Source organism: Diorhabda sublineata, chromosome 3 (assembly GCF_026230105.1).
Source record: "Diorhabda sublineata isolate icDioSubl1.1 chromosome 3, icDioSubl1.1, whole genome shotgun sequence".
Classification (NCBI taxonomy): Eukaryota; Metazoa; Arthropoda; class Insecta; order Coleoptera; family Chrysomelidae; genus Diorhabda; species Diorhabda sublineata.
Genome location: NC_079476.1, coordinates 39,851,925 through 39,876,345, shown reverse-complemented (window position 1 = coordinate 39,876,345; position 24,421 = coordinate 39,851,925). Strand labels below are relative to the sequence as shown.

At 34.8% G+C, this 24,421-nt stretch overlaps 2 protein-coding genes across 2 annotated transcripts in view; one reads left to right on the top strand and one right to left on the bottom strand.

The window, feature by feature from the left end:
- The window catches only part of LOC130441644 (rab3 GTPase-activating protein catalytic subunit), a 57,045-nt gene that overhangs the window by 1,441 nt on the left and 31,183 nt on the right, over positions 1-24,421 (top strand). The window contains exons 2-3 of the mRNA XM_056775419.1: positions 7-184; positions 490-683. Coding sequence (XP_056631397.1) covers positions 7-184; positions 490-683 — 372 coding nt within the window. The remainder of the gene's footprint in view (positions 1-6; positions 185-489; positions 684-24,421) is intronic.
- On the bottom strand, positions 3,730-22,575 carry LOC130441645 (vasorin). Its single transcript, XM_056775420.1, has 7 exons — positions 22,228-22,575; positions 12,297-13,373; positions 10,923-11,189; positions 10,377-10,787; positions 6,270-6,626; positions 4,391-4,610; positions 3,730-4,329 (listed from the first exon to the last, which is right to left on the bottom strand). Exons 2-7 carry the CDS (start codon positions 13,368-13,370, stop codon positions 4,052-4,054), a joined length of 2,607 nt encoding a protein of 868 aa, XP_056631398.1. The 5' UTR covers positions 13,371-13,373; positions 22,228-22,575; the 3' UTR covers positions 3,730-4,051.

Here is a 24,421-nt window from a genome sequence, read left to right as displayed (position 1 = left end):
CTATAGGTTATTAACCAGAGCAGGAAGACCGGCGTTGTCCCGATCGAGGAAAGGTGCAAATCCACCTCTTACAGAATCAATTTTAGTACCATTATTGTACTTTTTGTTTCCCGATGCTGATGAAAAAACAGCTTCTCCTTATGGTAAAGAAGATAAGGAATCTTCAGATGTGGATTGTTCTCAAGTGAGTATGTAAAACTATAAATTTATGCCAGATGACACAAAAAAATTGGCTACATTTGGATTCATTTATTCATATTTCATAATCTAACCTAACTATTTTGATTGCAATTTGATGAATAATGTAATTCTAGTAATTCAAAAAACTTTCCTATTGATATTACTTTGAAATTAATGGAAACAAATCAAAATATCATGATCCTTCCGTTTTTTTTAATCCCAAATTGAAGACATTTGACAATAAATGTGTGTCCTAAATCGGTTTCCATTAAACCAGTTTAAAATTATCATTTCTTGTTGTTGTTCAAGGTGTTTTTCAAAAAGATCGATGAAGAATTCAAAGGTTACAAAACTTGTAATGTGGATTCTCTTCCGTGGAGGTTGTCTATAGTATTGGCTCATTGTCTTCAAAGTCTCGGTGGATTGAAAGCTTTCGCTCACATCTGGTACGAGTTTGTTCAAGAAATGAGGTATCGTTGGGAGAAATCGCTTCCTATACCCGGGTAAGTTATTCAATCAAAACTTTTTATCTTTCTTCTTCTCAAATAAACCGTTATCGTGAACTGTTTCTAAGTCGATGGTCGTTGACATATATATATATATATATATATATATATATATATATATATATATATATATATATATATATATATATAAAATAATAACTTTCTTACTAATAGGAAAATTTTTCTCGATAAAATTGTAGTTGGTGTGAGTAGGTGATTTTTTTTTCAATAAAAACACATTTTTTTTAAAAATATATTTACAAAAAAATTGTATAATAAATAAGTGACACATAATAACACATATGTGTAACTAGAAGGTCCTAAACATGAATTTTCAGAAAATTATCTAATTATACCTAATTTTATAATATGTACACATCCACTGTAAATATCTTGAACACTATTTTTTGTTCAAATATCCTTCCAATATTCTGGTTGATCTCTTAAGGTATTGGGAAGCTAGTTTATCAAAAAATTCAGTAAAACACAGATAAATACCTGCTAGAAAACTTAAAATTAATTTGTTTTCATCTTCAAACTTGTTTAATAGTCATTATTCGGTGATGTTCTTGAGTGATAAATATCAGAAACATTTGAACACTTGCAAAACGTTCTCAAATTAATCAGTTGAAGATGAATTATCAATTGGAACCGTCACAACATTCTTAGAACATTCTATGATATAAAAAATGGAAATTAAATAATTGGAAAATTCATCTAGAACGTCCTACGAATATTTGAATTCATCCGGAACGTCCTACGTTTGTTCCAGTACGTTCAAGGAATACTTGAATTCATCTAGAATTGTCTCCATTTGTTCCAGTTTGTTCTGAAAATCCTCGAGTTTATCTAAAACGTTATAAATTTATTCCAGAACGTTTTAGTGATTCTTGAATTCATCTAAGACCCTCCAAGTTTGTTCCAGAACGTTCAAGGAATTCTTGAATTCTTCTAGAATTGTCTTCATTTGTTTCAGTTTGTTCTAGAACTTTGTGAATTCATCTAGAACGTTCTACATTTATTATGCAACGTTCTGGGAAGGTTTGAATTTATCCGGAACGCCCTAATGTTGTTCCAGAACATTTCAGGAGTTATAGAAATCATCTAGAACCATCTACGTTTGCTCCAGAACGTTCAAGGATTTCTTGAATTCATCTAGAATGTCTCCATTTGTTCCAGTTTGTTCTAGAAATCCTCGAATTCATATAGAACGTTATACATTTGTTCCAGAACGTTCTCAGAATTCTTAAATTCATCTAAAACGTTATACATTTATTCTAGAACGTTCTAAGAATTCTTAAAATCATCTAAAACAGTCTTAATTTATTCTAGAACGTTCAAATAATTCTTGAATTCATCAAGAATGTCTTCATTTGTTCCAGTTTGCTCTAGAAATCCTTGAGTTTATCTAAAACGTTATAAATTTATTCCAGAGCGTTCTAGGAATTCTTAAATTCATCTAAAACAGTCTTGATTTATTTCAGAACGTTTTAGTATTTCTGTATTTATCTAGAACCGTCTTCATTTGTTCCAGTTTGCTCTAGAAATCCTCGAATTCATATAGAACGTTATACATTTGTTCCAGAACGTTCTCAGAATTCTTAAATCCATCTAGAACGCTGTACATTTGTTTCAGAATATTCTAGAAATTCTTGAATCTATCTAAAACGTTCTACATTTGTTCCAGAACGTTCCAGAAGTTCTAGAATTCATCTAAAACGTTATAGATTTGTTCCAGAACGTTCTAAGAATTCTGAAATTTATCTAAAACAGTCTTAATTTATTCCAGAGCGTTTTAGTTTTTTTGAATTTATCTAGAACTGTCTTCATTTGTTCCAGTTTGCTCCAGAAATCCTCGAATTCATATAGAACGTTATACATTTGTTCCAGAACGTTCTCAGGATTCTTAAATCCATCTAGAACGCTGTACATTTGTTTCAGAATATTCTAGAATTCTTGAATCTATATAGGACGTTCTACATTTGTTCCAGAACGTTCCAGAAGTTCTCCAATTCATCTAGGACGTTCTACATTTGTTCCAGAACGTTCCAGAAGTTCTCGAATTCATCTAAAACGTTATATATTTGTTCCAAAACGTTCTAAGAATTCTTAAATTCATCTAAGACAGTCCCAATTAATCCCAGAGCGTTTTAGGAATTCTTGAATTCATCTAGAACGCTGTACATTTGTTTCAGAATATTCTAGAAATTCTTGAATCTATCTAGAACGTTCTACATTTGTTCTAGAACGTTCCAGAAGTTCTAGAATTCATCTAAAACGTTATACATTTGTTCCAGAACGTTCTAAGAATTCTGAAATTTATCTAAAACAGTCTTAATTTATTCCAGAGCGTTATAGTATTTTTGAATTTATCTAGAACTGTCTTCATTTGTTCCAGTTTGCTCCAGAAATCCTTGAATTCATATAGAACGTTATACATTTGTTCCAGAACGTTCTCAGAATTCTTAAATTCATCTAAGACAGTCCCAATTAATCCCAGAGCGTTCTAGGAATTCTTGAATTCATCTAGAACGTTATACATTTGTTCCAGAACGTCTTAAGTATCTAATTTACTATAATTTCTAGATTAGAATTTTAGAATACTTCTACAAGTTTCTTAGGATATCTATAAATCATCTAGAACGTTCCGGGTGTTGTCCAGATGCTTTTTTGTACAGATAATCAAAGTAAAATACGATTGATTAAAAAATAATTAAGAAAAAGGTTTTTTCAAACATTTCGCTACTGTTCCAAGTATAATTTGGGAACAATTGGGAACTTTCTTTAATTCGTCTTGAACTTCCCACACAATATCAGTTGGATTTTTTTTAGTGATCAATGAGAGATACAATCTTTTTTAAGAATTAAAACGTTTCAAACATCGATAATCATTGTTGGCTGAAAATTATTAATTGCAACCTTCTGCAAAATGCTAAAGTATTCGAAAACATTCCAGAATTATTCTATTTATCATAGAATATATCATAGAACCTTCCAGATAATGTATATATGTTTTTTCTTATCAGTAATCGATGGACAGTTCGATAGATTTAGGAATTTATTTTACTTAACAGATAGGAAAATACAAAACATTCTCAAAACTGTTTGGACGCAATTAATTCTTTACCGAAGGTGTAACATACCTCTAATGATAATTTGAGTCTTTTAGAATATTCCCAAACGTTGTTCAATCCATAACCTCACTTCCTAAATGAAAAATATTACGAAACATTGAAAAAATTTCGTAATTAACTACAGTTGTTATACAGGATACATTTTAAAACGTTCTAAACCATTCTAGAACGAATTTTTTTTGTACAACTTTCTCCTACATTTATTGAAAATTTTAACGTTCCATGTCAGTCTCACAGAGGCACCAATCCGTTCCTAGTCGTTGGATTCCTAGCCATATATATGTCCATATCGTGATCGGTCCAATTATCCGAATTATCACAATAATTGTTGAGGGTATGCGTCGAACCGGCGTTACTATATCGACTGCTCGGTCTCTGGTGATCGCGCGACCTTGACCTCGGTCTCGATCGTCTGCTGGAGGATACTACGGAATGAGCCGGATGAGGTACTCGAGAAGACGACATCCTGTCCGATTGCATCGCTAACGATTGCCGGGATTGGCGTAAATCTACAAAAAGAAACATCATTTTAAAACATCCACAGTGATTTCTGAAACACACTAACCTTACCTTGTCTCGATGCTAACAGATTGTTAGGGAATGCATTCGCCGTTAGATATCTTCCGGAATGATTGGAAAAACTATTTTGTGATTGTCCGTCAGCGTTCGATCTTTTATGAGGTTTCGGTCCGAAATGGGATCGCATTTCGTCCAAGGAAGGGGGAGCATCGCAAGTATACATCCTCGGTCTTTGACTGTGAGTGCTGTAAGCTGATATTTGATCCCATTCCTAAAACAATTACATTCCAAATATTCATCTAATACTATACATATGCCTGAGAAACCACAGCCGAGACATCGACAACAAAAAGATTAATGAGAACCACAGAGATTAAAATACTGCGAACCATCAAGGGAGTCGTCCTCAGGGACCGAATAAGGAGTAATGATATAAGAGAAGAATTGGACGTACGGGATATGTTGAGGTGGGTTAGGGCACAAAAAAGATACTGGAAGGATCAAGTAGAAAGAATACCAGAAGATAGATGGACAAAGTAAAACTGGAGTTCAGCATATCAGGAAGATCTAGGAAGAGGCCGAAACGTACAGGACCTGGTCTTATTGAAAGAGGAAGAAGTTTTAAAGTGTCTTCAACTTAGAGGAGTCCAAAATATGACGATTAGAATCAATTTATCTCTATACCAAGTTATAGAGCCTCAAATCTCTGCTTTGTGTTGGTTCTTAAGCGGAATATCCTGTATAACTCCGTACAGGGTTCTTGTATGAGTGTGACTTTCTAACTTTAACTTCAGATAATCGGTTACACCATGTTGTATAGGATCTCCGGAAGGGGTTGATAATTTAATGATAAAGGCAACCACATCTGTCGGATTGTTCGATGCTCAAGTTAGTAGCCCTTACGATGAGTGAACGTATAAATTTCTTTGTTTATAAACGTAAAACTAACCGAAATTTACTACAAACTGCTCGCCCTGTTCGGAGAAATTACACTTTTATGATCAAATGTAAAGATTTAATGCACCAATGTCACTAATGACCGTTCATCACTTTCTTGTCAGCTATGAATCATCAGAAATAATTTGGGATACATAAAAATGTCGTTGCTTTCTTAGATTCGTTAGTGGTGATCAAAAATTCCTTAAAATTCGCATTAGATTACTTCGAATACGTTTTAAAAATGAAGAGGAAGTTTCTTTGCATAGAATTGTCCATTGTGGTGCATCGTTACATTTTCGAATGAGTGCAATCAAGTGTGGGTTGTGAAAGAAAGATGAAGAAAACCAAAAGTCGATTGTCTTCAGAGAAAGCATTGGTTACGGTTGTTTGAGGTTTGAGAGGTGTCCAAATGGTAGATATCTGACACGGACGTTAAATCATCGTCGTGCCTCACACTGCAACATGTTGGTTAAGCCTCAGTGTCGATGCAAAATACGAGATTGTCCCATCATCTTCGAGGTGTTGTTCTAAGCTCCATACTATTTATTACAAAAACGTATCGCGTCGTAAATAAACAAAGAAAGAATGATTGAAAGAAAATAGAGGAATCGTACTTTTCACAGAATTAGAGAGTTGTCTTAACAAGTTACAACATGAATTAATTGAGGCGTAAGTCGCGCGCTGCAATACTGGTATTTGCGGTTTCAAATAGATCTAGTGAAGTTTCTATCAACATATTTTACATTTTGGAAGATCAGCTTTTCATTTCCATTCATAAATCGAACAAAAAATTCCGATTTGTGCTACTGGATAACTAAATTAGCCCTCTTCAGACAGTCCTAAGGTTTTGTTGCTATTTAACGGGAAATTGTCTAAAAATTTTGATCTTCCTAATCGATTTTCTGTTGTCGTACATCAAACAGAATTGAAATAAATATGACAAACTTTGTAAAACGCATAACGATTGAAAAAATTAGTAAAAAATTCTTACTTTTGTGGCGTTAAAAGCATTCAAAGTAGCCAACGAAGATAGCGGTTCACCGGGACTAGCTGGCATACCGGTGCAACAATTAACAGGTAAACCAGCTATGGGTATACCGTGTTTCATTCCCAGTTTCTGTTGGTGTAATTCGTGCATTTTCCTCGATCGTCTTCTGGAAGCTGCTATAAAAACTATAACTGCCACGACTATCGTACCGCATATAGCAGCACTTGCTGCTATGGTGATTTTATCCATATTAGAAGACGCCGATGATACTGTACGTACTTCACGACATTGCGTATAAGGAACTGTGTCTGGAGTGACGTTGATTTCTTCCAGAGACACGACGCAAACTATAATGCATTCCTGTAAAAAAAAATAAATAAATTTCAAACATCAAGTTTCTGCTTTTAAGTTCAACAACAAAAATGGCTTTTATTTCAGTTCCATTATTATTTTCTTTATATGTAACAGACATAAAAAACTGTTCAATTTTCTCTAATTTACTGCGCATGCAAATTATTCAAAATTCTGCGTTTATTTTTCAAAATCCCAGGTTTGATTTAATAACGACCTAAATAACATTGAATTATAATTTAAAATTAAAGTCTTTTGCACTGTTTTTTGGTTGCATCAGACAACAACTACGTTGTGTAATTACTAATTTCGGCATTAATATTATTAACGAAAACATACCAATAGTAAATGAAAGAAAAACTTTGTTTCAGACCCATTTATCTTTTTTGAAAGTCACATCCAACATAAGCAAAAAAGCTTACATCTTCTTTAACATATTTTGCCTTATAAAACCAAGTATTTTCTTTGTAAAACTCCACTACTAGATTACGGAGAAATAGTTTATTCTAAATCGATGACTGTTGTCGTTTCCAACTCTATTCATAAACAATAAAACAGTTGCATGCGTTTAATTTTCCTTATCCAGATCACAAAACTCCTCACTTCAACAGAAATTCATGTCTAAGCGACATATTTATAGCTTTAGATTAGATGAGCTAAGGCGAAAGATCGTGAATCTACCTCGCTAACACTTTGACACCTATTTATCTATTGTGTTCCCCGGACTGTTTACCAACCTGGCAGCAACGTCTTTGCAAAGTAGGCTTACCTCTTCTGGCTTTAACAAGCTTGTAAGAAGTTTATGGATTGCCTCGGACCCAAAAGGACTCGTCTGTTTCCTTTGGTTCCTTAGAGAATCTGTCGGTAGCTTGTAAGAAGTTTATGGATTGCCTCGGACCCAGAGGGGTTCGTCGGTTTCCGTTGGTTCCTTGCAGAATCTGTCGGGAGCTTGTAAGAAGTTTATGGATTGCCTCAGACCCAGAGGGGTTCGTCGTTTTCCTTTGGTTCTTTACAGAATCTGTCGGGAGCTTGTAAGAAGTTTATAGATTGCCTCGGACCCAGAGGGGTTCGTCGGTTTCCTTTGGTTGCTTACAGAATCTGTCGGGAGCTTGTAAGAAATTTATGGATTGCCTCGGACCCAAAAGGGTTCGTCGGTTTCCTTTGGTTCCTTACAGAATCTGTCGGTAGCTTGTAAGAAGTTTATGGATTGCCTCGGACCCATAAGGGTTCGTCGGTGTCCTTTGGTTCGTGGCAGAATCTGTCGGGAGCTTGTAAGAAGTTTATGGATTGCCTAGGACCCAGAGGGGTTCGTCGGTTTCCTTTGGTTCCTTACAGAATCTGTCGGTAGCTTGTAAGAAGTTTATGGATTGCCTCGGACCCATAAGGGTTCGTCGGTGTCCTTTGGTTCGTTGCAGAATCTGTCGGTAGCTCGTAAGAAGTTTATGGATTGCCTCGGACCCATAGGGGTTCGTCGGTTTCCTTTGGTTCCTTACAGAATCTGTCGGGAGCTTCTCCGATGTTTTTCAGGTGGTAACTCTCCTCAGCTCGTCTTTGCTCAATGAAAAGACCTTTTCCAAATGGTGGAAGAGGAAAGAAATCTTTTCGATTGACTCAGACATGGGGTCTAATTCAATGTTTTTGATTTTTCTTTATGATTATGACTCTATCGCTTTTTGGGAAACCTTTGAAAGGTTGTGATCCTATGGAAAGAATTCTCCCCCCTTTTTCGTGTACTCCGGTACCCATATAAGAAAAATTTGGTTGTTTGCTTCAAATATTCAATTCAATACCATACTAGCTTCAACTCACGTACTTGTAGGGCTGCTCTGCTATCTAATAATATGAATATCTTTGCATTGCGGTAGTTACGTTGTGCGCCTGGAAAATGGAACGTTCTGATCCCATTGGGTTGGTTCCTGAGCCATATACTCATGCCCCTACTTGTCCATTTTCTCTTTTCGAGCTATTTGTCTACATTTGTCGATTGCTATCTATAGTTTTTGGTCAAGCACAGTTAGATGTTCGTTATCATATCTGTGTGCACTGTACATTTCATTAGAATGCTGAGATGCCCAGTCAAGTCGCGGGGCTTCGTGTTCTTTGTGCCTTTATTGCTACACTTTCTATGAAGATTCCCAAAGGGGGTTCTTGGTCACCATTTGAAAGCTGCATAGCTTATGATTGGTCGTCCAATGGATTCCTACATCGTTTATCATTTTGGGTTGGTTCCTCCGCCCATTCAGTTGTATAAAGCTTCAATAACAAGGGTAGTTTTATTGTATACCATCATTCAGTTGTGGTATGGGTTGCCGGAAACTACATATTTTTCTATTTTTAGACATAACTGGCTATAATTTTTCCTTAAATTCTGATTGCTTTATCACTTTAATGTATTGCTTCATTACAAACAGAATTCATGCTTGTTAGGACCAATACAATGCGTTTAACCGTACAAATCGTCTTTTTAATAAATTGAAAATACATTTCGTTGATCTGTCCACATAAATATACGCGTAGTAAACGTGCTAGCTAGCTAGCTTTCGATTTCTACTGCATTTGATAATGGAATTATCATATCTATTCTACGTGAAAGATAAACCTTGTGTAGAGTAATCTAAATAATGATATATATGTACGTTATGCTCTAGATTTCTCAGAACCCATATTAAATGTATTTATTCATTATACGCTTCACATAGATTGTTATAATCTGGTATTTTCTAATTGATGAACCGACAATTTAATACGATCAACAACATCATATTGATCAGCAGTAAAAAACAAAGTGACCCACAATATCTTATTTTCGGCCTCTACGCAATGATTCCAACGTTTAAATCATCCTTGGTAATCATCTGAAGCTAAATCAGCTTCTATGATTTCCTCTACGCCGTCACGATGAAGTTTCTTTGGATATGAGGAAAGAGCGGCACAATCGGGGTGCGGCATCGTTGAAATGCTCTGTTACATCAATGAGGAATGGGCCGACGCATTGCCATATTCTCAACCACACCAGGAAGTCTTCAAGTCTTCAATAGCGACTTGGAAATTTTTCGTTTGGACGTATATTTATCCAGTTTTAATTCAGTTTACGAGGTCATATATATATCCAAAGTGATAGCGGCATTTGAAGACCTGGAAATACCTAGAAGGCTGATAAATTTGATAATAATGTCTATGGAAGAGCTGTAGATAAAATAGACATTCAACTAAGTGACCATTCAAGATCAATAAAGAGCGAGATACGTGATAGATAACAATGCAAACTGTTCAATATCCAACAAGGAGGGAATACAAGCCGAATTAAGGGACTAATATGCATATCTGAGTCTACTGAAGATGACAAAATGCATATCTACAAAACTCTTATTCGTCCAATAGTCTCATATTGAGATGAAACGTGGTTTCTGACAGATTACTGAAGCATACAAAACCAAGGCATCACTCGTGTCATCAGAACTCGAAGGTTCCTGGACATCTTCAACATAGAAGATTCCCTAATGCCAAAAAAAGTTGCGAAAGCTGAAGTATCCAATACTAGAAGAAGATGGTTGAACAAAGTCACCTACGATTTCCGAACTACGTGAACTACAGGATGGTACTTCAAATCAAGGGATGAAATGCTCTCTAGGTCCTTAATTGAGTAGGGCAAGGGTCACGTAGGGCTGTAATACCGCGTGGTAAGATAAAAGAACAATTTGAAGTACTTACAATGCACATGAATGAAATATGAGAATAATTCCTCGTCGTTGTACATACCTGTGATGGAACGTTCTTGATTTTGAACTCCCTTTCGCTGGCTTCTAAAGGAGGTCCTTGTTTAAAACTTTTATCTCCAAACAACCTATATACAACCCTAAAACCGAGTATGTTGGCCGTATTAGAACTCCATTGTATTATAACAGAGTTGTCTTGTCTAAAAGCGTTTTTCACAATCACTTCCTTTGTATCCTCTTTACCTCTTGCAGGATACGCTAATACCGTAGGTGTCTTCTGAGGGCTCTTCCAATGAGGAATCGATTGTTTCGGTGTCGTACTTCTTGCTGTAGTCGAAGACGAACTTGTTACCCTACTTGTCGTAGAGGTGCTACTAAAGATGGTCGTGGTTTTAGTTGAAGGAGCTCTAGTTGTTGAAGATGCAGGTGGTAGAACATCTGGATTAGCTTGAATCTGGAAATAGAACTTTAATTCAATTTCTTTTTTCTACGTAGGTTGTATCAAAATTGACGTGGCTATGCTTCAAGATTATATATTAATTCTTTTAATCGTCAATTTTGAGATACCTTGTCTAAATTAAAAAGTTACCACATCATCTAAATCGGCGCTGACAACCGTAGCAACTCCAACTGGTTCTTTAGGTTTTTCCACTACGACTTCTTTCTTCTTATAAACAGTTGTAGGTGTTGCGATAGTTGTTGTAGTAGTGGCTTTTTCTTTAAGTGGACATCCGAGTTCTTCCGGTTGAATGTTGTAGAAAGTTCGATCTCGAAATCTCGGTGGACTACCGCAAAATTGTGGATTGCGTTCTCTACTTGTTACTTGAAGATCACCATTACGGATCCAATTGATAACCTAAAAATTTTACCGTATACTCAATCGAATATCCAAGAGTGCTCAATATGTAGTTGTTTCAGTTTTATTTCGTTTTTATCACAAAAAAAATGAAAACTAAACGTATATCGAAGCTTTTCTTTTTATTTTCATATTGAAAACTATCTGAAAAAACATTTAAATACAGTTATTAGGACACGACACGAACTGCGAATCAAAACTGAATCTGAAATGCTTCAAGCCATTTAATGAGTTGGCTGAAAAAATAGTGGTAAAGCTGTACTCCAAGAGGCATCGCGGTTGATAGGCCAAAACTTTTGGATGGTTCTGCAGACCATCATTTGAATCTTATCACTTCATTTGAGCTCCAAACTCTCATGAATTTTTATTTTTATAATGTCGAGCTCTAAAACACTTTTTTTCGTGATGAATCGATTTCATTTGAAGTATCTTTTGGCAGAAAATCGGATTAAAACAACGATTTATCGCCTCTAAAGTTTGGAAATCTCTTCATCTACAATATACTGTAATGTTTTTTTATTTATTTACACTCTTTCTAATCGTGTAGTGAATAAATAAACACCGTCTCGTTAAGTTTTTAACTTATTTAAACACTTTACACTACACTTAACTAATTTATTTAGGTTATTCAGTTACTTTTATACTTTGTTCTATTCCCTTTGGCTATTTATTATATAAACTAACTGTGTTGAACAAACTCGTTCATATACACAAAAAAAAATTCTAAAAAATAAAGGAACAAAACGAATAAATGGATAAACCTTCTTAGAAATTGGTTTAAAAGAAACAATGTAAACAAATCTTCAGCTATGATAAAAACATCAAACGAATTTCGGGTATAACAAACGTACTGCGCCTTTCCCGAATTTTAGAATTCCACTACAACCGGACAGGACCGGCTTCAGTTCAGTCCGTAACAATATTTTTTATTAAATATTTTGACCAAATTATATTCTTACTGTCACTCAACGTCAAACTAACATTGTTGTTTATTTTTTTGGACTGACATTATCTTAAGAGAAGTTTAGCTCGACAATACATAATAGAGAAAAAAACATTCAGTATTGTTCTTTATATATTTTTGAAAATAAAAAAAAACATACTTACCCATGCTAACCGGCAATCACAATGCATAAACCTTCCTCCAAGACTCAATCCCCTCAAAGTGTTGTTCAAATGCGATAAAGCTTCAAAAGGTACCGTAGCTAAAGGATTCCCATCTAAAGCTAGTAACGTTACAGAAGGATTTCCGCTAAAAGCATTTTCGGGTAGTTCCGTTAATAAATTGAATCCTATATCCAAAACACGTAATTCTTTCAAAGCACCTAATGCAGCAGTAGGAAAATCAGGTAGTAAGTTGTTCAAAAGACTCAAAGAGCTCAATGTTTTTCTTATCCCGTGGAAAGCGTTTTCGTGTAAAGTTTGAATGAGATTCCTTTCTAAATTTAAGGCTGTAAGAGAGGATAAGCCTTCGAAAGCTTGATCACCGTTAGGTCCTGGTAGTTCCTTCAAGCTATTTTGAGATAAATCCAAAAACGCTAAAGTTTTCATTCCCTGTATAGCTTCAGGTACTTTTTTCTGTTTAGTTCCTTTTAAATTCAAGTTCTTCAAACTAATTTCCAAGCCTTTTAAAGCGCCCTTTTCCATAGTTATATTGTTATCTGATAATTTTAAAGTTGCTAATTTTGTTAATGTTTCAAACGCGCCGGAGGGAACTCGATTGATCTTATTATGCGAAAGATCCAATAGAGATAAATTTTTTAAATTCTTCAAACTCTTCACTGGTACTTCGGTTAATTCGTTATCTTGCAAATTTAAGTTTCTCAAATTTTGTTCTAACCCCGCAAAAGCATCGTCGCTAATTTTTTTGATGCTACAACCGGAAAGTTGCATACTTTGTACTTTGAGCTTGACGAAAATTTCGTCATTCAATTCTTTGATAGTAGAATTATTGATATAAAGTAAATCCAGAGGGGTTGATGAGGCGTATCGATTTAGAGCAGATAAGAGTATCGGAAAATCCACTATGTCACATTGAACTGATAGTTCGTGTCCTAAATTATACGAACATAGACAGGACGACAGTAGTTCTGGTACTTTTTGATGCCAAGGACATTGCGCCGTTGTTATAGCGAATACTGCAGCCGAAAACAGCAAAATTACTATAGCCTTCTTTTTCATTATCTGAAATAGAAAAGGGAAAATTTAGACCAGGACTTCATTCGCTTCATTTATTTCGAAGTGGTTGGTACCCTATCTAATATCAATTTATTGTATTGTTGGTGTAAGGAAAACGAATTCCTATTCAACGGGACCTTCTTCCTTTCCCCCTGGAAGATTTAGATTGGTAATGGGTTAGTTGCTGGGTATAAATCCTTCTCGTCAAGTTGTTTGGACATCGTAAAAGTATATCTGTGTTTCGTTAGAACCTTTCTAACCATATGCAAATCCTTAATCAGAATCTATAGCTGCGCGACGAAGGGTATCCCTTTGTAGATTGACTTTAGTCCTGGATCTTTTGACTCAGATAGAGATAGAGACGTACAATTCGAGTTGTCGACGGGAGTCGCGCCCAACCTTGTCAGTGTTTCACAGTGGGAGTCCTCACTTGGGCTAACTGCCAGTCGTCAACTCAAATCCAGTTGGCAACGTGAATCGCTTGAGTTGCACGCAACGCTGACTCCCGGTCGTCAGCAATCTCAGTTGCGTGCCGTACATTGGAAGACCACGGGTGCGGAGGGCCTTATATTATTTCAAATGAGTGATCAATCTCATTCAACCAATATTTCTTTTGTTGAAAAGGTGGAGAAGCATGAAGTGTTGTACCTAACCACCTTCCTGGTTATTCAAAAAAAAAGATTACTGATAGTAATCTCTACTACTGTTATAATGCATTTTCAAAAACTAGCACTACATGTCCGAGCTCTGTTGCCAACTGAAACCGACTATCAGCCGAGAGTTGCGGACTCCAGTTGCAAACAGATTGCAAAACTCCGATTGCACGATTCCGATTGCGCGCTGCGCAGTCAAGTTGCAAACTCGAATTGAAAATGAGTCGACCCCCCGTGTGCGGATGGCCTAACTGTTCTAAAACAAAATATTCAGACGCTACCATGACACGAGGTAAACGGACAAACGATTCAAAGAGTGTCCAGTTTCAAATATCTTGGTTGTTACATCACTGAACAACTGGATCCCGTTAAAGAAATAAAATGTTGAATTGAGGTAGCTGGTACAACAATTTTTAGTAGATCACTTTTCTCTAATGAAAATTTAAAATTTCAACTCAGGAAACGGATGATAAAATGTTACATATGGTGTCGAAGCTTGGACAAAATATCTACCATTAATCGTTTAGAGGCTTTTGAAATGTGCAAACAATTGATGCTTAACAGAGCAAATGCTGGTGGATAACATTAAATGCAGGAAAATAGCTTATTTGGGACACATAATGCCGGTTTAATATTGATTATGATGGGTAAAGTTGAAGGTCGTAGAGGAAGAAGCAGAACAGTTATTTAGACTAGCTCAAGATAGAGTTTCGCCATGCCAAAAAAACTGCTCGTATACCAAAAATCATTCCTATTGGTTTTAGTGAAAACACTTGGTTTTTGGATGCCTAAATGTTGTTTCTTCTATCAGTAATATCTCCATAATTGAGACCAGAAATGAAGTTTTGAAGTGGAAATCGTATTGCAGTAGATAAATTCTCGAGTATTGGTAATTTGCTTCTAGATATTGTTAAATTTTGAGCCTCTATTGAAAATAAATCTTTTGTTTCTTTTTCGTCTATCAATGTAATATCTTTTTGTTAACAATGAAGTATAGAATGATTTTTCTTCTCAACCTCAAAACCTTTAACTTCGATTACATGATACCTACAACTAGATCTTATTTTAATTTCCCGTGTATAGTCGCTCAGAAAATATCATCGTTAATTTGTTAAACTTGTATTTCAAAACATTAACCTTCTCTTTTTGACGAAGGTAAACGTGACTAAATACTGCGATATGTTTGGAATGTCATTTAATAAATGAATTAAAGATGGTATTCCTCCTTGACATTCTCTCGCAAATATACATCGTATATTTTAACGTAAAATGTTACAAACAACTCACAGAATATATTTAAAAACATCGCCATTCTAAAGTCTCCTAGCTCTGGCTAACTAACTTACTAATCATGTTACTGTAGATGATTCCATGATATTTAGAAAGGTTTCGAAGTACTGCATGGATTTTTAATATAAACAATTAATAACATTTTGAAGAAACTAATGACTACTATAACAGGGGCCTCGAAAACCGGGAAAAACGACAGAAATTTCCCAGAACCAGAAAAAATTTCGTGATCAAACCAGATATAGTAAATTGATGTTGGTATAGCTCACAAATCTTCCGAAAATCTTAACAAACCAACATATTGAACCTCCCTCGTAACTGCATTCATGTATATATGGTTGTCTAGTTCTAACACAATCTAACATCGCTTGATATTGACACTTGTTTTGGGATTCCCCTGAAGCTTTTACAGTCTCATGTTGTTTTTTAAAAAATTCATTTGTAAAAGTGAAGCTTTGATTTGGTTTAAGGATGGTGGATAAGGTAAATGAACCAATAATATGTGACAGTTTTTAGGTATTGTAGGTCAAGGTTGTATTTAAATGGAAAAATCATAGTCAACAATTTGTCAAAAGTTGCTTAAAACATAAAAAAAAAACACCGTTCATTTTGAATATTGATTGAAATGGCCTACAAACAATGATTGAGGTACTGAGTTGCACACCTCGAATTACGATTTATCTTCAAAAATTGATATCTCTGGGAAATTTTCGATGTCAATTTCAGCGGCTTATAAAATGGTTTTTCTCGATTAAAAGCTTAGCTTCAAATCAGAAAGAACAATATAATGGATAGGGATTTGCAAAGAAATATCAGACAACACTCTGTGTATAAAATAGACAAAGAAAAAGATACCAAAAAGATTATAGAAACTGTTTGATGTATACGGTTCTTAAACTTTTTGGTAAATTGCCCCTTAGCATTCAAATTAACTAAAGCAATAAGTTTCCTTAATCCCAATATGAATGGCAACGATCCACAACAATCTGTTCAACTTATTCCTGAAGGATTTGACATTTGGTTGACTGCAAACAGATGTAACGCCACTAGACTGGAAGACAGCGCGATTCTGACGAATCAGATAATTCTAAATAAGACAAAAAACTATTCCAGATGTGATACGAGTAGATGATTTTTGGATGAAAATTATCGGAAATGCAATGCCGAAGATAATAGAGACGGGATTTTCTGTCAATAAGGAGATTTTGATTGAAAATTTATAAGAAAAATCACTAACAGTCCGAAGATATGGCCCAGCACATAAAGATAAAAAATTACAAGATTACAGAAAAACTGGAAAGAAGAAAGAAAAAACAGCTTGAAGATATAACTTAGTTGTTTCGACTACACTCGTATTTTCTATGATTCACTCGACAAAAAAATTAACGACTTATTTTCTCTCGACCGAAACCACATGTTATAAAAAAAAATATAATTTGTAACCCGCGAGAAAACATTTACAGAACCAATTTTATTTACAACCGACTTGGTACGATTTTTATTTTTTTATTAGTAGATCTGTTAAGTAGGTGCAAAAAGCAGGTCAACCAGTATACTTTTATAAGCTAGATTACTTTCTATTAAATAGGTATTTGATCAAGTTAATAATATATCTTACGCAACAATTTACGGTATTCATATACACGACGGCAAAAAATATTTTGGAAAATATCTCGTCCTGAAGATGTTTCCATCGAATGTTTCACAGAAATAAAGCCGTTTCTTAACCATGGATGTAACGTGGGTTCATCACTTGGACTGATAGCGAAGAACCAAAGAAGGCGAAAGCCGTTCCATCCGCAGGCAAGGTCATGGCATCGGTTTTTCGTGATTGGCTTTGAATAATTTTCATTGATTATCTTGAACAAGGAAAATGTATGGCCGGAGAATATTATTGCAACGTTTGAGCGAATAAATCAAGCCAAAACGTCGCATTTGGTTAAGAAGAAGACAAAATGCACCAGCTCACACATCCATTAATAAAATGGCAAAAATTAATGAGTTACAGTTTGAATTGCTACTTCAAGCACCCTATTCGCTAGATTTAACCCGCTTGGATAATTTTCTATACCTAGACATGAACAGATGGTTCGGTGGTCAAAGATTTGACGATTCTTATTATAAAAAGGGTATCGAACTTATTGACACTATGAAGCATTATCAACCTTATCATCAATATTCATCAGTATATCTATAGATAAAACTTCATCACAATAATGTTATTATAAGTTTTTTCGCCGTGTCATGCTCGAAGAATTAATTCCTATTATTCGGTGTTGATTATTTAAGTCATGCCCCTCTGCAGGATATGCACGTTTCAAACAAGACTTGGTGCTTCACAACAGGAAATAAATACGTGACATTTTTTTTTCAGCCGACAGTCTTGCGGGTATTTTATTTCCATAAGCCATAAAGTCAATTTACTTTTTTAATTATTAATATCCATCATTTATACCGAATGTCCGCCGGGAAGGTATACTACTTTGTTTTGACGCCATTTTGGTAAACATTAGTGTCGACAGTTCATATGTGGCAGTCGTGAAGTAGAAACGTGGCAAATTTATTATGGAAAAATATTCGTTAAACCAGCGTGTTTTAATCGTTAAAACATTTTATCAAAATCAATTATCGATTACTGTGACGATGAGGAATTTTTTGGGACAAACAATGTGTCAATATTTATCGTGTAGTGAACGATTTAGAAGAAAGAGGGCCACAACGTACTGTAAGATCGGCTTAAAATATTACTGCTGCTCAAGAAAGTGTTCAAAACAATCCATCAACCTCGATTCGACGCCGTGCTCAGAAGCTTGGTCTTCAAAGATCAACTTTGGCCACAATTTTGAAAAACCCTTTAATTCTTCATCAGTCATCATCTTTGCGTCCATTAAAAGTGACAATTTGGTCAGGAGGAATCATTGGACCTTACTTCTTTGCAACTGAACGGTAACTGTCGATGGGGAGCGATATCGTGTTATGATTGAAAACTTTTTAACGCCACGACTGAATATTTTCGACTTGATTAACATGTGGTTACAACAAGACGGTGCCACATCGCATACAGCGAGACCTCATTACACGACAAGTTATTCCAAGAAATGGTGATGTTGATTGGCCTCCACGGTCGCCTGATTTGATTGCCCCGACCTTTTTTTTGTGGGGATATCGTAAAAGCAAGGTATATGCCAACAAACCAGAAAAGCTGGAGCAGTTCAAACAAAATATTCGTGGTGAAATTAATGAAATACCGCGTGAAATGTGTGAGAATGTAATGAAAAATGTTTTCAAAAGGGCTCGCACTAATATAAGACCCATTCTCTTTCATTTAATCAAAAATTACAATCAAACAAAGTAGTATACTTTCCCGGCGGATAATTTTACGAAAAAAAAAAAAAAATTTAAAGCGGATAATGTTTCTTAATTGTTGTTTTAGGTCCCCTTGAATACAGAAATAATTTTTCTACGGTTCTAAATAAACAAGTTTTTACAATTTGTATGTAAATAAAGTTGACGTTTTTTATTGAAACGTAATTCCATTTCAGTTCCCATAAAACTAATATTTCATTAGCTAAAAACGAATAGTTACTCCAAATGACATTTTCAGATAATATTTTGATCCGAGATAAAATTATTACGTTACATGCAAATCGAGGGAAAACCTACTTTCGCACACAATTGAAACATAACACAAAACAATCATTTTGTCTTGTAGGTTCCCATGTACTGTTATGTTGAAGAATTTCTCAAATTCAAACTTTAATTCTTTAATTGAATTGTGGCGAAACGCCAAACATTTTGAAATAACCAATTGAATAATTCCATTTTCTCTTATTCATTGTACGGATTAAATTTTGCAGTTATCTTACCGCCGTTTTGCAAATAACATTATTCTTAGGGCATTGACTTTATATAATATACATACAACCAGTGGCAGCATCAGTTCGATAGATAATTTGAAGAAACATCATTCAAACATTGAAGATGAAATAGTAATTCAGCGAACAACGCCTTCATAATACGAGAATCGCTACTTAAGTTTTGAAGTAGAAATATAAAACCAAATATTTATGATTTTCCATCAAGATAAGCATTTTTTTCCATTCCGAAACATATGATTTGAACGCATAAACAGCTTCTTCGGGTGTAGGAAAACGTTGAACTACCAATTTATTTTTGATCTGCGGTTTTAAAAAGAAATCATCGGGTGCCAAACGTGGACTGTGCGACGGATCAATTCGATGTTTTGACTATTCAAAAAAGTTTTTGTTTGTTTACGAACAGCATCGATATTTTCTGGCACAACAGCCGATTTCTGACGATCTTCATGAAATTCATCTTGTAGCGAAGTATGACCACGATTGAATTCAGACAATTAGTGAAACACGTGAAGATGGTGCTTCATCGCCAAAAGTCGATCAGCTCACCACAATTGGTTTAATATACCTCGAAAGTCACAGAAAATCATCGCACGAAAGTTTAATTTCATTTTTTTTACAAGTCAAATAGCATTCGTATGACAACACGTTCTGTCAATGTCAGATTTGACATATTCACATCAGTGTTGCCATATTTCAAAATTTAAGTAGTAATTCTCGCAAATTATCTTTAAAATTCGTAGTTAATGAGATACGATGTTTCAAAATTGAAGAAATTACATTTTTCCGATAAAATGTTGTACTCAGTATGGTTATAGTAGTTACTTAAAAAAATAGTTGATAAAAAATGATAATTATATAATTAGCGATAAATTTTAACCTCAATACTACGAGTTTTTGATCGGGACTATCAGTTGACCTCAGATAATTCTCTGACCGCGCGCTCTACGCTCTCTATCTCGAAAACACATTAAGATATAAAAAAATGTTAGAGACAAAAGTTGTAGAGAATTCAATTCTCTACAATAGTGATTATAACTACAAATGGCGTAAAACCCATAGAAAACGAGATATTTGTAAAAAATGTGAAACTTTGACCACTGACTTTAAAACTTGCGATCATCCAATTATATTAGAATTTTGAGAATAGTTTCAGGATACCAAAATACAAGTTTTTACGTGGTAATCTGCAGATAATGTACTAGTTTTATAGGAAATTTGGAATTTATCGTTAGATCACTTTTAGGCTGATTAAAACCTTCATAATAAATATTTTATTGTACATGGAAAGTCTAACAGGGACGGACATAATTCCTCCTCTTTAATATGAACAGCTGACAAGTAAAATGTCAAAATTAATCAACTGGGACCCTGTTACAACCAAATTCTTTTTTTTCCCCTACAGATAGAATTTTTTCATTATTCTAAATCGGTTATTATTTGGCATAGAGGAATAGAAGTCAGTGAAACACATAGAGAAATATAAATTTTTTTTGCAACCTGGTGAACCGATTCACCAGCAAAATAAATGAACGAAAAATATGAATGTAACAACAAAAAGTTCTGGCATAGCATAAAAACATTGGGAGAAATGAAAATAAAGGAGATAAGACGAATCAAATATATAGAAAACAAACTAAGAATAAAACCTGAAGGAAAATTCTACTACTAATGGCAAGAAAAAGGGAATATAAATGTGGAAGAAATCAGGAATGAAGAAGTAAAAGAGGAAATACGGAGATCCAGAAATGATCAAATATCTAGAAGATGAAGTACTTAGGACAAATACGATGGATGAAATTATAAGAAACAATTTACTACAAGAAACATTCAAAGAAAAACTTAATGAAAGGGTCTTGTTTGGATATTTAACAACATGGAATAAGATAGATCAACAAAAATATATGGGAACTATAGGAAAAACGAGCAGGGGTTATGTTTTGGGAGCTTTTGGTTGTAGAGACTTGACAGATTCACTTGACCCTATCGGGAAACTCAGAAATCAAATTTTATTGGAATCATTTTATTACAAGAGGGTTCTCTTGACAAGTTTCCGACATTAACCTGTTTGATATCGTGTAATTGAATCGTTTTCTAGATTTTTCTGAAATTTTTGAACTTTCATGTACGACTGGAAAATTTTTGGCAGCTGAATTAGAATGACAAACGTTCGAAACTACGAAAACTGCTACAACAGAACGCATTTGCCACACACTGACTGTAAAATTATGCATGCTTACTTTGAACCAAAAGCAAGCATTTGACAGGCCTTATTAACCCAAATGCTTTTGGTTTTTTGCGTCTAAAACAATCAAGACAGTGGATTGCAAAGGGTGAACGTTCTCCGAAAATGGGATTCAAAAAATCGACCGCATTTGTAGAAAAAGAAAGTGCTTTTCCATTGGGACAATGCACTCGTACTTCGGTGATCCCCGTGATCATAAGTCACGAGTTTTATTTCGAGTTAGCTGACCACCCAACGTTTTCACACGATCTGGCCACCAGCGACTTTTCTTGTTTCTTAATTTTAAAGTTTGAGTTTCATCAGACGAAACAACGCTTATATTGGGAAATAAAAATATCTTACTTTAGTCAAAAATTTATTAGACAATCGTTGTATAGTGTATTCGAATATTTGTGAAACAATAATTTTATTTTAGTCCACCCCTGTTTGGTCAAAAACCAATTTCTAATATAATATAGTTTTGAAGAATTAATTTAAAACTTTTGAACAGATGTTTACATACTACTCTGTATTTAATACCTATATAACGGTATTTTTACTTTCCAATAATGTTTACTTATGGTTTTACTGAAAAAAAAAATGATAAAAAAGCGAATTCACCATGTAATTTAAGAACATTTATTAAAATTTATTATTTTTGTTCCCAAAATTTGTAACCACCGTGTATAGAAGCCTTAGATTGTTTTATATAGTATTTCAAACAATTTTTAAACTTTAATTCTTATTATTTAACCGTCAAACTTTGTTAAATTTCACAAAAATTAATTTCTTTCTCAATTATTTTTGTTAATACTCACTTAAATATTACGATTTCCAAAAGTCGAACGCGAAATAATCACTAATCACTACCCATTATAATTCACCTGAACACAAACCCAACAAACACCATAATCTTTTAACAAAACTAAAGGTCACAAACGTGCTTATGTCAAATAAACTTTGGGGTCAACCTCTTTCTCTCTCTCTCTTTCTTTCTACGTATTGTTCTGTGAAGATGATCTCCGTATCGGTATTTCGTACCTTCGGGCTCTAGGTGAAGACACCGACACGCCCGAGTGTGTTACAGCCAGTACTCTATCACTGCGGCTTTGGTTCCGTTTACGTGTACCGTCTACCACTTGCGTCTTGAGTAACGTCGTCTGGCGACTGAAGGAGTACTGAAAGAAAAACAAGTACCAGTTAGTTATTTTCGCGTGTGTCCACTTCGCAAGGTGGAATGCTTGAAGTAGTGGTAATTATTCATCTATGGAATTCGGCAAATATTTTTTATGAGGAATAGTAACCGTCTCCATCAAGGAGATGCAAATTTTTTTTTCAAATATCTTGTATCTGGGATTATAACACTGTGGGCAGTCATCAAAAAATTATTTAGAATTGGGACTCCGGGCAAAAATCGTTCCAAAAAATGTTTCACGCATTTGGGGTTGTTTCTGAGGGTACAAATAGTAAATTTGAGGCGGGGGAGACATATTATTTCCATTATTTTAGACATTAGGTTTTAGACGTTAGGTTAGGTTTCATTGATTTATTGTACCATGTAATTTCTAAAATAAATGGAAATAATTTGTCTCCCCTGCCTTAAATTTACTATTTGTACCCCCAGAAACAACCCCAAATGCGTGAAAAATTGTTTGGAGCGATTTTTGCCCGGACCACTGGTATCTATAATATGTGTTTTAAACGAATCTGCCTCAAGAACAAGACTTCGGGTTACAGATTTATGTATTAGATTTTTTTGGAATAAGTTGTATAAAGTACAAAATTATCTACTTACAAGACTTTTGTCTTCAGAACAATTTAAACTGTAATGTGATTCCAAAATTTTTCACGGGAATCAACTTAAAAAAACTAGACTTCTTTAACGCCCTTTCACAGAAACTAACCACATTTATTGAGGTCTGGTGAACGGGAAGGCCAATCTTGAGGACAATTATTCCAATTCACTTATTTGGATATTGGCGGTTCAAAAAGTCTTGTACATTGACACTAAAATGACGTGGTGTTCATGCATAAACCAATATACCAATCTCAATCGGAATGAAGGAGGAAACTTTCGGATCAACTATAAATAAGTTTCGCCTATTTACTATATGAAGTCAAGTATTCTTGGACCGCAATACTACGATTTAAATGTTTTTGCAAGCAATAGATATTTTAGGTTAATGAGTTTCGTCTAAGTTGGAATTTCTGGAACCGTTGGTGATGTTCATATTGATCACACTATTTATACCTAGCACTACACCAACGCTCACAATTACATTGTCTGACGCGCGTTTCGACTTCTCTGAAGACGATAACTTGGTTATCGAAACGCGCGTCAGACAGAATTTCAGGAATGACTTAAGGTCTTCCAATAGGAAGAAAACTGTCAGTTTATTCAGTAGACACAATATTTTCATCATGGTGAAATGTTCGAACGAATAACGCCTGCAAATGTTAAAAATTTACTACAGAAATTCGTTGGTGGCAGCCACTTTAAGAGCGTGAACTCCGATTTTCGGTCGTAATTCTCGACCTAGTAACAAGTTTAGTGAAAAAGTTTGAATCTACATATTCATTGTGTGATGTTACCGTGCCAATAGAACTACGAGTGTCGAAAATATCGCTGCCGTTGAAACGTCCGTAGCAAATGATCCAAATCAGTCAATTTCACGACGTTCTCAAGAGTTGGGCATCGCCAAGACCACTTTATGGCGAATTTTTCAAAAAGATCTTATTTTACAATCATACAAGATCAAACTCATTCAAGAATTGAAGCCGATGTACCATTCGAAGCGACGTACCGATTGGGCACTGGAAAAGATGCTTCAAGATAATCAATTTCATAGCAAAATCATCATTCAGCGACGAAAGTCATTTCTGGCTGGTGAAAATCCACATGTGCTTAATGAAAAACTACTTCATCCAGAAAAGATAACTGATTGGTGCGGTTTGCATACCGGCGGGTGGTTGCCACGTTACTATGAATGGTGATCGTTATCGCGCCATGAT

Bases quoted from the DNA above. Each gene is read 5' to 3' on its own strand.
- LOC130441645 (XM_056775420.1), bottom strand. From the start codon at position 13,370: ATGAAAAAGAAGGCTATAGTAATTTTGCTGTTTTCGGCTGCAGTATTC. The intron at 4,611-6,269 runs GTAAGAATTTTT...TAATTGTTTTAG, and splicing joins ATGCTTTTAACGCCACAAAA to GAATGGGATCAAATATCAGC. The intron at 4,330-4,390 runs GTAAGGTTAGTG...TTCTTTTTGTAG, and splicing joins TCTGTTAGCATCGAGACAAG to ATTTACGCCAATCCCGGCAA.